A 17,059-nucleotide genomic window follows, 5' to 3' on the forward strand; every position below is an offset into this window, starting at 1 on the left:
GTTTCAGCGCAATTTAATTTTTGTCTCAAATTATACGGATCTCTCCTTGATCCACTAGCTGCCCGCGCCCTCAATACACTGTGAAAAAGCGAGGTCTTGGGAGACAACACAGGCATCGTAAATGTCAAACAAACACTAGAGGCACAGGCTGTGCACCAAAATATCCCAAACCACGTGCCAGCCCATCACCGACAAGATGGTTGGGGTCGGGGGTCGGGGGTTAGTTCGCATGCACATAAAGGAGAAGAGTTGATTGAGTAGCATGAGTTGTATCTGTATGAATGTGGTTTGTTGTATTTTGGTGCACAACCTGTGGGATTAAAAGTCCTGTTTTAATTAAGTAAGTTGTTCTTTCTGTTAAAAATTATGTAAATAAAAAGGAACTGATAAGTCTTCTTTGCATTCTTTGGCACAATTATCAAATGTTGGAGAAATGTATGTTACTTAAAGAAATTCTTCATTGGTATTTAAAGAAATTATGTATTTTATAGATGAAACTATGAATTAAAAAACTGTACTTAAACATCTTTAAATAACTCAACTAAAAATTAACTTATTACAATCAGTGGTAAACGTTGCAGACATATATTGTATTGCTTTAATTGGAATCCTAATACACTGTGTTCAAAATTATTATATATTATTTTACACAGGTTTTCCTAAATTGTGGATGCAAATGACTACTAATAATTAGTATAATTGCAATGTACAGTAGGATTTTTAAGTCATCAATCGTCAGGATATAAGTCAAATTTCATTGAACAAACCACCTAATGAAAACAGTATTTTTTTCAATAAATGAAAAACTCAAAATGCACTGGTCCAGATTATTATGCAAAACATTTTAAAGGTTGTAAAGAACTGAAAATGATCATTTGTTGAACTTGCAGCATTAGGTCATACATACTGAAATCAAAAGCTATTACAGTCCAACACATCTTAACAAAGCACGGTCCATGTTTGATTTCACATTCATAATTCTTGCATTGCATCCCTTGAACTTGAGTTTATAGAGTTTCTGCTTGAATTTCTTTGCAGGATGTCAGAATGGTCTCCCAGAGCTGCTGTTTTGATGCAAACTGCTTCCCACCCTCACAGATCTTTTGCTTGAGGATGCTCCAAAGGTTCTCAATAGGGTTGGATGGGGGAGGATGGGGGCCACACTAGGAGTTTCTCTCCTTTCATGCCCATAGCAGCCAATGACAGAGGTGTTCTTTGCAGAAGGAGATGGAATATTGTCATGCATGAGGTGATTTTGCTACAGAAGGCACAGTTCTTCTTTTTGTACCATGGAAGAAAGTGGTCAGTCAGAAACTCTAAATGCAGCTGGTGAAATAAGTATTTCATCATCATTTTGTTTTGCAACAATTAGGTTTCGAATCTCTTGACACAGCTCTTTGCTTTTACCTATCATGAGATGTGTCTTGTGTGACATCTTGGCAATGAGACCTTTTTGTAGACCGTCAGTTGGGATTGAACCAGCTGATATTAATTTGCACTGACGGGGCTGGGTATCCTTTTAATTACTAATAGTTTTCGGCTGCTGTCTTGGCTTTCCATCTCTTTTTGCACCTCCCTTTCTTCATGTTTTCAAATCCTTTTCTCTGTGTCATTTCACATTATAACACATAACTTAATTTCTGAACTTATTTGTTTTGGTTTCTTTGTATGTGTGGAATACTTGGGTTGTTACCAACATCTGGTGAAAATTTCATAATATATTTACTGAGAAAAATGGTGACATGTTAAATACTTATTTCACCTGCTGTACTTTGCCAAGGGACCCTAAAGGGTCCTACCAGCTCTCTCCCCATGACTCTGCCCCAAAACATGACTCTGCCACCTCCTTACTGACGTCACAGCCTTAGTGGAAATTGTTGGCCATCCACCAACCATCCACAACTCCATCCATCTGGACCATCCAGGATTGCACTGCACTCATCAGTAAACATGACTGTTTGAAAATGAGTCTTCATTTATTTCTGGACCCATTGAAACAGTTTCTGCTTGTGAGCATTGGTAAGAGACAGCCTAATAGAAGGTTTATGCACAACTGGAAGCATCTGGAGGACCTACACCTTGAGGTTTGCGGGACTCCAGAGGCACCAGCAGCTTTAAATACCTGTTTGCTGCTTTGTAGCGGCAGATTCGCAGCTGCTCTCTTAATCCGATGAATTTGTCTGGCAGTAACTTTCCTCATTATGCCTTTATCTGCACAAACCCATCTGTGCTCTGAATCCGCCACAAATCTTTTTACAGTATGATGATCCCGCTTAAGTTTTTGTGAAATATCTAATGTTTTGTACCTTGTCCAAGACATATATTACATTCGTACAATAGTACTGGCAAAAGTTAGCCTGGTCGACACCAGACCCTCGTCAGGGTTTTCACATGGCAAGGCAAAGTACTAAATATTTCTAAGTATTGTTAATGTCAATTTATAAAGTTGCGGTTACTGGGTGTGGCACACTCGCACTCTCTGCTGGCTGGCCAATTGAAAGAATACTGCTTGAATTTTTTTGTCTCTTTTTTATCTTTTTATCTTTCAAAAATGACAACACATAAACATAAGTCTTACTTAATTGGCACTTTAATTCTAAATATACAGTAATAGATACATTTCTGCACAGTAAACTTTCTTTTAATATTCTTTCAAAAATATTGACATGTTTATATTTAGGCTATATCACAAAATGTAAAGTATGAAGAATCAAAGTGAAATTGTGATATGGGATAAGGAAGAATAAATAATATCCTATTCAAAGTGAGTTTTTACTAAACTCATAACTCAGTAAACAGTTAACATATATTAGTTTCTTTTATTTTCAACGTAATGCCAGAGTATTAGTTAATGACTAACATATGAACTGCAGGAGGCACATGTGCAATACATAAACAAAGCCGTTCACTGAAAGAAAAGTGTTCTTCAGTAAAATGAACAGGTCTCCGTCTTTAAATAAATAAACAGTCCATACAACAGACTTAACCCTGCAGTTTATCTGAAATCAGAGCCAACGTTTGCCTCAGGTGCTTTTTCTTCTCTTTTAGGTAGGACTCAAGGTTTTGAGCTTCTGTCAAGATGCCCTCCAGTTCCTTCATCTGGGACGTATCTGCTGCAGCTCTCTCACTGCAAGAGAAGCAAGTGTGTGTCTGTGTTCAATCGACTAAATGAAGAAGTCATGGGATTAACAGAGTCGTTAGGATTCATCCTCTGGGACTATCGGTACTAAGTTGTCCAGTAGTCACCACACCTTTTACTTGTTTTAGGAGAAAACTAATCTACTGACTTTAAAGTTAAAATGCATTGGAGTTGTGTGTGGCATTCACCTTCTGTATTTGTCTACCTGGGAACCAGCGACTCACTACAATAGCTGTGTGTTTTCCCACAGTTCTTCAATGTTTTATTAGCATCATTTTCAGATGGAAAGGTTGTAACTCTTTCATTTTGTTTTACTGAATTTGTTTAATTAAGCTAAATAGATAACGAAGCGTAGATCATGAGACTAGTTTGTGAAATCTAGTTTTTGGAATATGACCTACCTTAATACTTCAGCAAATTTTGAAAACAGCATGCTGACTTCTCTACTTGCACCTGTAACAGAGTGCAAAACAACAGGAGGGATGCTGCAAATTTCATTCAATGGCAAAAAAAATATCTTGACAATCAAGCTGAATACGTATTATTTTTTCCCTATATTCAAGTTACATGACTGAAAATTTGATCTGGAACCAGACTAGTTCAATCAGCACAGTGACGAGCAGCAAACAGATTTCAGCAACAGCTTTGAATCACATTATTCACATCACAAAATGTGTTTACAACAGGAAGATTTAAGACACTTTTCTCATATCCTGTTTTTACTGCACACCACTCGCAGGCAACTTAGTTGACAGGGCACTTCCTTCTGACTTGCTGTGAGCTCATGTTGCAAACAGTGTGATAGCAGTTTGTTGCTGATATTCAAAAACAGTAACATGTATGAGAAGAAAGGATGGAATTCCATTTCTAGGCAGCAGCCTGAGTCCTTGTTAACTTCCTGTGTCAGCTGATGTCATTCACAGAGACTGCAACAAGGAAACTTATAAAGTTTCTAGTTTTGTTGCACTGAAACAGAAAATATACTGAGACACATTTAGAATGCTTATTTGAAATGGTATATTGTACTATATTTATTTGTAGGCAGAAATGTAATGTGACGGCCACTGTAGTGTGTGACATTGCACATACCTGTAGTTGTAGCCACAAATAAATCTGCTGATTCCGAAGTGGATGGTTTAGAAGGAGGTTTTTTCTTTTTCGGTGGAGATTTGTCTTGATTTGCAGGTGTATGTTCCGTCTATTGCAATGGGGAAAAGACTGGTTGCATTTAAACATTATTTACGCATTGAAAAATCTGTTTCAAAACACAGGAAAATCTCATTAATATAAAAGCAGTACAAATTCTGTACCATTTCCAGCACACACATTAGTTTAATTATTGTTATTTCATTATTCTGGTGGACTGTGGCAAACATTCAGCAGGTCATTAAAGGACAATTTTGGCGCAAAATTAACCACTTGAACAACAAACAACGTGTAACCAGTAACATAGCTCTAGCACTGCGTTCACCATTGGACTGGTCATGACTGTTTTCCCAAGATGGTGCCTGCCTGTATACAGACCGGTACTGCCGTTATTAACTATCTTTTTAATAAATTGTCTGTACACTTACAAAATTCTCAATGCTTCAGTTTACATGTAGGGACCCTCATGCTACCGTCAAAGGGTGGTGCTATTTTGAGCCTTGTCAGTGGTATAGAAATAGCAATTTCTTTTTACTTTAGCAGTGCCCCGACGACTAGCGTTAGAAGCTAATTAGGGGTTTGTGCTAAAACTGGTCTCATTCGATTAGCATGAAAACAAATGCCAGAGAAGGGTTGACTCGGTATCCCTGTGTTTCTTAACCCCTAGGTTGCGTCGGAATTGTCCATTAAATGATATTTAGAAGACAAGAGGGTCCTTCTCAGCATCTATTAGAATGCTGTATTTCTGAGCTGTCATTGACTCAAGATGAGCTTTCATACTCAAAAAGATTTTTCTCTCGTAAATGACTGAATACACATTTTCTCATTTCTTACCTCTTGGGGTGTTGTCTGTTTAGGCGCTTTGTTGTTGTTCAATGCCCTCTTGTTTAGTGTTGGGGGAATCAGCTTTCCTACCATTTGTGTTGCTTCTTTCATTGTCACGCAATTGTACTGCAAATGTGAAAATAAAATAGATTTTAGAATTAAAATTAAATGTAGTTTAATAATCACAAAGGCCTGTTTGTCTCTATATACCATCAGTGCCACAGTAACTTATAGTGTGTGCTAACATCTGCCTATATAAATCCTGTTTAGGTCTTTGAATATGGTTTCTTGTATTGGTCCTCTTATTCTTCACAGTCTCATTCAGTCTGTTAACCAAAATATTGTTAAATCATGGTTTGGTAGGAGGACTTAAGTCTGAGTCAGGTGTACATTTTACTACACCTTGTCTATATGTGTCTGTGGTAGACTTCTCCTAGATTCACCAAAAGTTAGCATTAGATAACGCCTCATTTGCATGATTGCATATTTACATACATCTAGTGTCTTGCAAAATAAATGGGAGTTTTACAACACAGGCTGTCTTTAAATGGTATGTTCACCAAATATTCCAGTTTCATTCCTTTCTAAATTCTGAGGGCTTTTACAAAAGGCTTTGTTCATAATTCATAGCCTTGTTTATAAAAAATGTCATCACTTTATAAAGTGATAAAACGGTATTTTCAAAATCCCCAGGGTAAAATCTATTAAATTCAATGTCAACAAAATAAAAAAGGAAGTTTGAATTTGCATAATTAAATGTAACGTTTCAGAAAACTTGTAATAGAAAAATATTGTCTTAATGTAGCTAGCTAACTAAGTAATCAACAGGGGCAGTTTCATGGTAAAAAAACTATTAACGTTAGCTAGTTAGCTAGTTAAAATATTTTACCCTATTCACCTCTAGTGTCTCCCCTTAACTGTTAACACCTTTATGTCATCAATATAGCTAACGTTAGCTAGCTATGCTACAGGTCTTTCATAGCTAGCTAACTATATATAGTGTTATCATACCATTTTAACAATCACTTAGCTAGCTAGCTAAGTCAGTTATTATAATCAACTTAGAATAAAAAAATAAATGTCAATAGCAGGTAAGCTAACGTTAGATGCTAACACAACTTATCTGCTAGCTAATATCCAACGTTAGTTAACGTTAGCTAGCTAACGTTGGGTGTTGCATATAGCAAGGATTTTTCGAGCAACGACAGTTAACATTAAAGTTACTTACAAGACATACAAGGTCTCAGTCAAACAGTTGAATATTTCATAAAATCATTTAACTGAGTAATAGTTATCTGTCAGATATTAGCTAGCTATATCACTAGTATGCGTTCAGTCATTTAGTTAGCTAGCTATCGACTTTAAAGTTAGGTCCAACTATAGTAACGGGTATAGGCACTTGCGCGTCTAGAAAATGTTGCATTCAAGGATCCTGGTGAATTCAGGTTCCACGGTTCTGCAGAACTGAATTGCAAAGCTGCAATAGGCCTAACCAAGGGGTATTTTCCTACCCAGTCCTCCCAGGACCTGCAGAGACGATTTTGCTTTTTAGCAGCCTATTTATCCAAATTCGGGCCTAGCCGCCTATGTAGCAGCAGCCGGGAGCTGGCTGCGGGACAAGTCAATCACCACATAAACCAAAAGTTTGTAATGTTCTATCAGACTATTACTACTCGAGATTCTGCTTTTGAGACTTCCTCTAATTTTTGGGACAATTAGGGCAGGATTTGGGATTAGTTACTTCTGCTAGGATTTTGGGACTGTCCCGAATTTTTCGGGACGTCCAGTCACCCACTACTACCATACTGAATAAATCAATAAAACAATCAGACAGGCAATTAGCCTGCATCTTACCCCTCACACGCTGTGGACCTATGGTGTGGACAACGGACCAGATTGACAAACCATATCTTTGCTGATGAGCAGTGTGATGGCCTGTTTATTGATCAGGGTCACCAATGACAGTCAGACAATTCCAATAGGCCAGACTGAGGCCGTTACTCACTTTAGGGTGGCACAGAAATGAGTAACTTGTTCTGATTTTTCTGCATGGCATGGTGCTGCAAAAGGTTATGAAGATGTTTTCTTATGGCCAAAATGCAAGTATCTAAAAAGTATTATTTAAACCGCCCATCCGTCCATCCATCCATCTTTGACCGCTTATCCGGTATCAGGTCGCGGGGGGCAGAAGCTCCAGTAGGGGACCCCAAACTTCCCTTTCCCGAGCCACATAAAACAGCTCGGACTGGGGGATCCCGAGGCGTTCCCAGGCCAGGTTGGAGATATCTCTCCACCTTGTCCTGAGTCTTCCCAGAAGCCTCCTCCCAGCTGCCCATCTGTGTTTAAATTAATTACAATCAGATAAGGAAAAAGTTATTTGTAAACCAGGTTCCTTTTTGATGAATGTCCCTCCTTAGTTAAGTCACATTACATCACATTAGCCTTGCCTAATGCCACTATATGTTCTGTTTGTGTTCTACACCATGTGATTGTGGTCCTGAGCCACATAAATAGATAAATACAATGAGCCCCTTTCATAGCTACCTGACTATATATAGTGTTATACCACCATTTTAACTCCTTTCACTTAGCTAGCTAGCTAAGTCAGCTGTAATCAACTTAGAATAAAAAAATAATGTCAATAGCAGGCAAGCTAACATTAGCTGCTAACACAACTTATCTGCTAGCTGATATCCAACTTTAGTTAACGTTACCTAACGTGATAGATGTGCAAGCAATAAGAGAAAAACAGTGCCATTTGATTCATTTACTATTAGAATTACAATCATCATTGATGATATTATATGCCATTTTTAGTAGACCCCTAAAGAGGAAACTAATTGGGCCCATTTTCTTTCCAATTAAGGTTGTAATGGAAAATCAAATATTTGTCCTTTAACAATTGAGTTCTTTTTTAATTTTGAGCTGTGTGAACTTTTTACCCCTATTTGATGCACAGACCTATCTTTATAGCTTAACTTTATGTTCTTCTTTTTATCTAAAGTGCAGAGAGTGGCTTTTCTCTACCTCCCATTTTGGTCCCAGATTTGGAGGTGTCATAGACTGGCTCAAAGGTATGACAAAATGTCAAAAACACATATGTTTGCTCAATTAAATCAAAATTACTTAAGTAAACAAAGGTAAACGTGCTATCTGTTTATCAGTAATGTGTGTAGGGTCTGGATGTGTGGCAATGTTAGAACGCAAAAGTAACTCAACCCAAACAAACCAAGCAACCTCAAGGAGGGAGAGAGGAAGAATGACTGCCCAGGAACTCCTATTTATGGACATGTGAGCAATCAGTTCTTCCAGGTGTCAATCATCAGTCCTTAGCCAATCCCAAGATCCCAGCAACCAAAGGGACTTAATAGGTCTTGAGGCCTAGGAGCCGTCACACAGGTCAGAGGTCAGATGGACTGAGAGTCAGAAAGTAGAGGGTTAAAAGGTGCTCTATGCGATGTCACACATTTTTTAAGCTACAAAATTTTTTTTCACATACAACAAACATCTTCTTGCTAGCTGCTAGCTGCCTGTCCCTTGAACACACTGTAAAAAAAGTGGTCTCTGACAGCTCAGGGCCGACAAACGGCAGCAAAAACAAACTGCGCCAACCGGCACCACCAAACATAACAAACAGTGTTAGCTGACAAGAAGGCTTTGATGGTGGGGGTTGGGGGGTTAGTGTGCGGGCACATGAAGGGGGTTGTGGGGAGTGGAGGAGAGAGAAGCAAAGAGGGAAGTTAGCTAGAGGAGGGCTGTCCTAGACAACAACAACGACTAACATTGAAATTATATACTCTTGAATTTTAATATGGCCGGTACGCAAACAACCAAAGAGACGAAGTTCATGATGAACAAATAGCAAAGAAGACGGAAAAGGAGAAGGAACGCATCGGAAAAGCTATCAACGGTGGCAAGAACTCCACCGGCAGAAGGAAGATGGCTGGGCAAGCTAGCCTCCATTTTGTTTGACAATACTTCAAACGTCAACAAGAAGTGATGTCACCCAACATTGCTTAGAGCACCTTTAATAAGCAATTGATTCTCCAAGAGTCTTTGTTCATTCTCTCAGACTCTTATGATGAACCAAACCTTCTTGGTTGACTTGGTTGATTTCAGATCTCACCTAGCTAGTCAAATTTCTACCACAAACTGTTAAAGCATTCTTTATTCATTAAAATTGCCTCGTCTGAAGAAACTGAGCAAATATTATCATACAGCTCTAAAAGTGACAGATTCACTCCCAGATGTTGATTAAGATGTTTTCTTGCACATGAAAAATGTCTCTTTTGACTGGCTGTCATGGACATGCAGTGTCTTCAAATTTCTTCATGCAGCATGGATGGATTTAATCAACAGGATTTTACAAAAGAAGATAAGCAGTACTTTGTGAATATGAATAAAGTGGATATCAGATGAAACTGCTAAAGTGGCGGCTTTATCAATGCTGCTGCCCAATGGCAGCAAAATGGACATATGGATATTGCGTTTGAATCCTTTTCAAGTCATGACTATGCCACAATCAGCGTTGTTGGCAGATTGTTGTTGCTCCTTGCACAAAGTAAGACTTTAAATATGTAATACCCATTAAAAGAGTGAGTTACGCATTTATATTAATGATATACAACAAATCCCACAGCCATGTCAACCACGGATCAAGAATTCTGTGAGCAAGACAAACTACCTCCATGTGGTTTTGTTTTTAAAGATATGGAAGGCTATGACTTATTTTAATAAAAATAGAACTTAAAAGATATAAGTGTGTAAGTCCTTAGCCTACTCTTGACTATACTCCCAGTTGGTAGGCCTAATCTAGGACATTTTAGAATATATTGCTAAACCCAACAATTAGGTCCTGCGTTTACCTCAAAGATGAGGTGAATAATATAGCTATAACTAGGAGGCGTATATCTAAGCTTAGCATAATGACATAAAGCAGGGGGAGAAGGTGGGCCTGAAGTCTCAAAAAGTGAATAAGTGTATTTCCCCAAATATCAAACTATTCCTTGATTTAAATGCTGTAAGTCCTACTAAGGCTTACTTGACTCAAATACAGAAATTGAATGTATTAACAAGTTTAAAGTAAAGTTATATATGTAAAAGAATCAGGAACTTCTTACATAGCCACACATCTTAAATATTTAATTATTAGTCAATTAAATGACTTGGCATTGTAAAAAACAATATTAGCTCAACTTTAAAAGGATAATGGGCCAGCATACAAAAACCTGAAAGACTTGCAGCTGACTTGCAATTTTTTCAGACTTGTGACTTGACACTATACAGATATGAATTTGTCAACAGTCAGAGATTTTGACAGACGTTTTATACCAAGCAACTATCCCTATAACATTTCTTGGCATGCTATACTGTAAGCCATTGTTGGCAATGTTGCAAATTGATGCCTGGTTGATTTAACTGTCTACGGGGTGATGACTTTGTATAAGATAGCCGACATGAGTTACATTTATTTGCTTATGGTAATTAACCAATACCGAGAGCAGGTTATTTTGTACTTAATGTACGATAGCCTAATTAATTTATGGCTCATATGATGATAAGTAGGCTATTTCTTTTTCATGCTGCGTTTTTTTTTAAATTTTATGTTTATTTTTGCGGTTGCCAGTGTGTTTCTTTTGTTCTTTTGTCTCTCAATAAAAAAGACAGAGTCGAGCATCGGCTGCCTTTGTGTGTAGTAGCCTACTAAACAACGTTAGGATGTTCAAACTGAGAACTCTGTTCCCTACATTCCTACGGCTTGTGAATGCAGCATAAGGGGCATCACTGCCAGTAGAAGGAGCTCTTCAGTCTTACCTAATCCACAAGCCAAACATACACAAACATGGCGATATCACAAGCAGGCAAGATGCAGAGCTCTCTTCGGTGGTCGTTATATTTATCAATACTCTGGGTTGCCGGAATTTATTCGTCGACCCTTCATCTGCACGCGGAGCAGCACTACATGCTGCCGCAAAACAGAGGATTCTTTACAGTAGAAGCAAATGAGGATTTACCGGACAGAGATGGAGGAGGCGCCGCGGCTCCAACGCTGCTTCTGGCCGCTCGTAGTGCCGCCGAAGGCGGGTCGGACTCCAGCGCCTATCCGCAACATCGAAGCCGTCGGAGCCCTGGTGAATCGGCTATGCCGAAGGTGTACGGGCAGGTAACGTAAATGTTAGGGCATCTCGGCGGTACTAATGTCACTCTAAAATCTACATACTGTGCATCACCTCAGGCTGCCCTTAGCTGGCATTGATGTCTTGAAGAAATTATGCAAGCCCCAGTGTTGTGTCCTAAGTCACATCATTTCTTGCACCTTATGCCGAAGTAGCCCTGATGGCTGTTGTGTGGAGAGAATAGGACCCAAAGTGCCCTGTTTACCTCAATGCAACGTACCTAGCTAGTGCACAAAACACTGTGGTGTTTTCAACGTTACAGCTCACTAAACATGTAGTGAAATGAATGTCAGCTGCACAAACATGGTTTCCGTTTTAGTTGGTTAAGGGCAACCTGTCCGCGGCTTCTAAAGTAGACAGACATGACAGGAAAAAGTAAGAACTATCTAGCTAGGTATTCACTACGTAGCTGAAATGTATGCCGAAGTTACCAAAAAACACTTAAGAGTCCTCAAAAATAATTTGTTTTGTGCAACCACGGGCGTGTATGTCCGCCGATAAAAAAGAAAACCAAAGAAATTTATTTTGCAATTCTTGTTCTCAATAGAAGGTAACGCGAACATGCTAATGCTAGGTGAGAAACAAATGGCTCAAGCTGTTGTTACGGTTTACCCGCTGTCTCAACATGATGTTGTGCTGACATTACATTGCAAGTTTGTGTTAACAAACAAGTTTCTCAGAGAAGGACTCCGATTCAGATTATCTCTGGTAAGATGTTAAGCCAAACTTCATTCAAAATAAGGCAATTCAGCCGCCTTTGCTCATCGTCAGATACTGGAAATTACACCTGGTAGAAAATGATTCAAGACATTTTCTGTAGAAGGCTACATGAAACAAACTTTTATTTTAAGAGTGGCATCAATGGCTGTCAAATCATTTGGATCTGTGGGAACTTATCAGAAGGCTGAATTTAGCAAAATATAATATTTTCAGAACAATATAGCCTAGGGTAAGACGTTTCAATATTGCAAGACCACGTTTTTTGTTGGTGTGGAGGTCTCTCCACAAGACTAAATTTGGAAGCAAACTATTTATCTCCCAATCTGTACCAGTCCAGCAGCTGCTGCCAGTGTTTGTCCAGACTTTATCCTAAATTGGCCGTATTAAACTCTTACAAAACTTCACTTGGTTGAATTAAAATTGGATGGAAAATGGAAATCCATGCATGGTGTCACAGTTAAACCTCATCCCCTCTTTCCTTGTTCAATATTAGACAGTACTGTTTGCTGAGGAGCGTTGGTTTACAGCGTTGGTATATGATTATTGGCTGTGGTGCAGTCTGGTATAAAGCATCATCATTAATTACAAAGACCGTTCATTCAATAGTCTGACATCTTGCACTGGAGTGTTGCACTCTCCTAGCCTACCGGCACTATCAAGCTGTTAAACACATTTAGCATCTCAGATCAAACTGCAGCAGTCTCAACGAAACATGATTGTCTGGGAAAATATGTCCAGGTCCAAGTGGAGAAAGAAAGTGAGAGTGAGGGCAACGTCATTGTGAAACTAGTCTGAAAACCTATTAGTTGGTTTCAGCATAAACACAAATTGGCTGGAATTGAAATGGATCTATGCATCAAAGGTTAGAGCTTTTCTACGATGGATTGAAGGAGGGATGACATTTTACAGCAACCTTCCAACACATGACAAATCGACTAATCAAGAAAATAGTGTGCAGATGTATCAATAATGAAAATAATCCTAAACTGTATCCCTAATTATAAACATTAATGGCTCTATGGCCATCCAAGGGTCAGACAAAAAAAGGGACAATCGGATGGTATAGGATTGGTAAGACAATACAGACAAGAAAAAAAACAGTGTGGGTGCTTGTCTTTACATGTGTGGATGTCTGGGGCTGTCAAACCCAGAATGAGCTTCAAAAGGAGGAAGAGAAGTGAGCAGAGGGAAGTGTTTATCTCCATCATGAGCCTGCTGTCTCACGCTGAATGTTGTTTCCTTGTCTGGTGACACACGCAGTCCAAACACTGTGAAATGGGTAAATAGCCTCCAGGGAATCTGATCAGGATCAGGTTTCGTTGCTCGTACAAGATGCGACCGGCAGAGGTTGTTATTAAATGCTTAGCTTGTTGTCCCTGTTGGCTTGTTGCAGTATGAGTGGGCTTGTTAAGCTTGAGCACTGTGGGCAGGCATCATAATTAGAGATAATGGCCTGGTCTGAGTGGGGTACAGTTTGCATACTTATTAATGCATCCTTTGACCTAATCTGACCTGGCATGAGGTTTGATAATGCTGGCACAAATGCGCAACCCTGTGAAAATACTCAATGTGTACTCTTACCTAGGGCTGGATATTGTCAATGATTTTCCAAATCGATCCGATTCACAAGGTCCCAAATCCGTGTCATTCCCGATTCGATTTTATTTTTGATTTAATATCAATTAGGCTAGGAACACTTCAGTTACAATTAGTGCTGTCAAACAATTCAAAATATTTAATCAATGTCATAGTTAACTTGTAATTAATTGCACATTGTTATCTATTCTAAATGTCTCTTGATTTATTTTGTCCCATTGTTTTTACCTCAAGGTAATGCTCTTATCAACATGGAAAAGTAGATTGGATTGCTTTGCAAAAAAAATGTTTAATGATATGATATCAACAGATATTGGTCCTTGGATTTTATGAAATGATTTTGGATCATTCAAATGAAAATTGATTTATATCGCAAAACAAATTCTTTTTAAGCTCAAGCCTATTCTTACGCACAGGTAGAGGTATCAAACGGCAGTCCTCAACAAGGTGATATATAGCTAATCAGAACATTGACCACAGTACTAAACAAACATGTCATCTCTGGGGGAAGCTGTGTTACTCAACGTACTGCACAGAACAAGGAAGATAAAAAGATGAACTAAACGATAGGATGTGTGTCCATGCTGACGTACTCCCATGTTCAGCTGGAGCTTTGCAAATTGATCAGCTGTGGTTGTGAAACCCAAACAGAAGGGCTCCGCTCTCTTTTGTTGTTTCACGTTATAGCTCGCCTGTAGCAGAAAGGCTGGCTTTGGAGCCAAGGCTTGCACTACAAATGTCAGGTGACACATTCGAGAACACATCAACACTTGATATTGAAAAGTTTAGAGTGACAGATTTAACTTGAAAGTTATCATGAAAATAACTGTCAGTGATAACATATTCCACATAATCTTTTTTAGTTGCACTGTACCTAACTTACATTGTTTCATCCTCAACTAATCTGTTCATACATTTTTTTGATTAGTTGGTTAGTTACTTGTTTATTCAAAGTTAATTAATTAATATTGAACGTTTCACTTTAAAAAATTGCACCAAATTCGACATAGAGCACGTCATTGGGTACCTAGCAATACAACCACAACCTGTGAAGTAGATGGGATGAACAGTTCTCAAGATATGTGAAAGACACACACCCACACACACACACAGACACACACACACAGACAGACAGAGCAATTCTTTGCTTGATAGTTAGATTCCTATCACTGTGTTAACATCTTACAGTCAGCTATTTGACTGGTTTTGAGGTTCCAGCTGTCTGAGTTCACTACAGGAGACAAGTCAAACTGCTCTAAGTCCTCAAACCTGCTGTTCTTTCACCAGCTGTTGTTGGTGAGAGACAGTCACTTCTATTTCTGGTCTCCCGATGTTGCAATTACCCCCTCTTAATCATAATGTGCTCGCAGTACTGTGGAATGTAAATAAACCACACAGTGAGTATGCACAAATTTGTACTGTATGGTGTATGTTCTGTTTTTATCACTATCTACCGCCTACAAAGCCAACTACAAAGCCTTCAACAGGCTTACAACGCGCACGCCCATAAAAGCAGAACACTCAATGATGATGCTCGTTTCCGAGTCTGTTCTCTCAACTTTCTGCAGCAAGAAAGAAAAAAAAAAAGTCTGCACAAAGAAAAAAAAAGTCTGCACAAAGAAAAAAAAAAGTCTGCACTAAGAAAAAAAAAAAGTCTGCACTAAGAAAAAAAGTGAGTTTTTTAAAATATATCTCTCTGTAAGCAATTGGCGACCATTTAGGAGCCACATGTGATTTACATATTCTACACATTAGGCCTTACAGGGCTGGACAAGATGGAGAAAATACAATATCACAATATTTTTGACCTAAAACTTCTATATTGATATTGCAGTGATATTGTAGTTTTGACTTTCACAATTTTGAATTATTGTGGGTGTCTGGATATGCACCAATTGGGGGGTAGTACCACATATAATTGGGTACCGTTTTTTTTTTTGTGATACAGGTGCTACAATGATACTTTAAAAACCTGAACCTGAACCGATACATAAAAAAGAAAAGAAAAGACGAGCACAAAATGACATTTGGTGACATTAAAGAAGGGCTTGTTTATTGCTAAGGCCATATGGTTAAACTTCCCAGATAATAACGAAAGCAAGTCATCATCCCCGATCTGTTTTTCTCATATTTAATGTGGTCTAGCTCAGTTAAAAACAGATTTCAGCAGCACAATAGCAGGTTAAACCATACTGAGCCTGTTTGTAACCAGTGGGCTACCACTAATGTTATCTTCACTTAACCTGTTCAACTGACTTTGCTGTTCAGATAACACACTAGACGGTCCACAGACAGTTGCCCCGTTCATGGGCTCATGGCGGTGCAGAATGAACGTAGGGGGAACACTGGGATGAATATTTGCCATTATTTCTGACATAACAAAAATTGCCTAGTGGGGGTTCCCTGGCGGCGTTTTTAATTATTGGAGAAACTGGGTTGGGGGGGGGGGAAGATTGTTAGATACATTGCAATTCTCTCTAGAACAATTTCATAATCAATTCTGATGGGTTAATAATCGATTATTTAAAAAAAGTGTTGATTTGTATTTAATGTGTTGATATGTGTTTAAAAGTTACTGTCTCCAGACGTACAAATCAGAAAACAGAGTGACTGAAAGAGGATGGGATATGAACAACTTAGAGTTTAGGCAAGAGTGCAGAAAAAACACACAAAAATGGACAAAAGCTTTATGTATATATAAACATGATCTAATAAGAAATGCATAAAATAATTACGCAAAACACTAAACGCTAAACTAAACAAGTTAAAACGTATGTGTCAAAATCTAAAAAACTCAGATTTATGTGTCATTTTTTTTTAAATCACGCATGAAAATATTCATAAAAAAATTGTTGCATCAATAATCGGTCAATCAAACCATTGGCCTCTGAATCAGAATTGTATCGTGAGGTGCCAAGAGATTCCCACCCCTAGGGGAAACACTAATTGCTAACACAGAAATATTGATTATTGTTGCTTAAAAAACAGAAAAGGTGTCTCGGTAACCGATACATATTTTAAATTAGAGACAAAAAAACAAAAGGGGGTCTTCACAGACTTCCACTATGTGTGAGAGTGACGTATATGTGTGCATTTGAATAAAAGATTGCTACATTTGAGCTCTTGACTGCATAATATTTATAATTTTATGTCTATGATTTGAGCTGAAATCCAACCGAGTGTCTTTAAATGACCCAGGGCTGAAGCAGTGTAAACTCACATCCTCAAACCACCACACACACTCATTCTGACACACTCACACACCTTCATAACGCAAGCCGCCCATCTTTACCCTTAATGCTTGTGTGCTGATTCTCATTCTCAAAGCCTTCTTAAAATTCATCACTGACTCTCACTCTGAAATCCCTGAGCTCGGGCTGGAGGAGAGAGAGAGAGAGAGAGAGAGAGAGAGAGAGAGAGAGAGAGAGAGAGAGAGAGAGAGAGAGAGAGAGAGAGA

The 17,059-nt window shown here is 38.6% G+C and overlaps 1 protein-coding gene across 2 annotated transcripts in view; it reads left to right on the plus strand.

Moving 5' to 3' along the window:
• The first annotated feature begins 10,908 nt into the window (after positions 1–10,908).
• sorl1 (sortilin-related receptor, L(DLR class) A repeats containing) overlaps positions 10,909–17,059 on the plus strand; it is a 67,978-nt gene continuing 61,827 nt past the window's right edge. For both annotated transcript variants that reach the window (XM_034865522.1, XM_034865527.1), the window contains exon 1: positions 10,909–11,273. In XM_034865522.1, coding sequence (XP_034721413.1) covers positions 10,953–11,273 — 321 coding nt within the window. In that variant the 5' untranslated portion in view covers positions 10,909–10,952. The remainder of the gene's footprint in view (positions 11,274–17,059) is intronic.

The sequence above is a fragment of the Etheostoma cragini genome, chromosome 3 (genome assembly GCF_013103735.1).
Source record: "Etheostoma cragini isolate CJK2018 chromosome 3, CSU_Ecrag_1.0, whole genome shotgun sequence".
NCBI classification, from domain to species: domain Eukaryota; kingdom Metazoa; phylum Chordata; class Actinopteri; order Perciformes; family Percidae; genus Etheostoma; species Etheostoma cragini.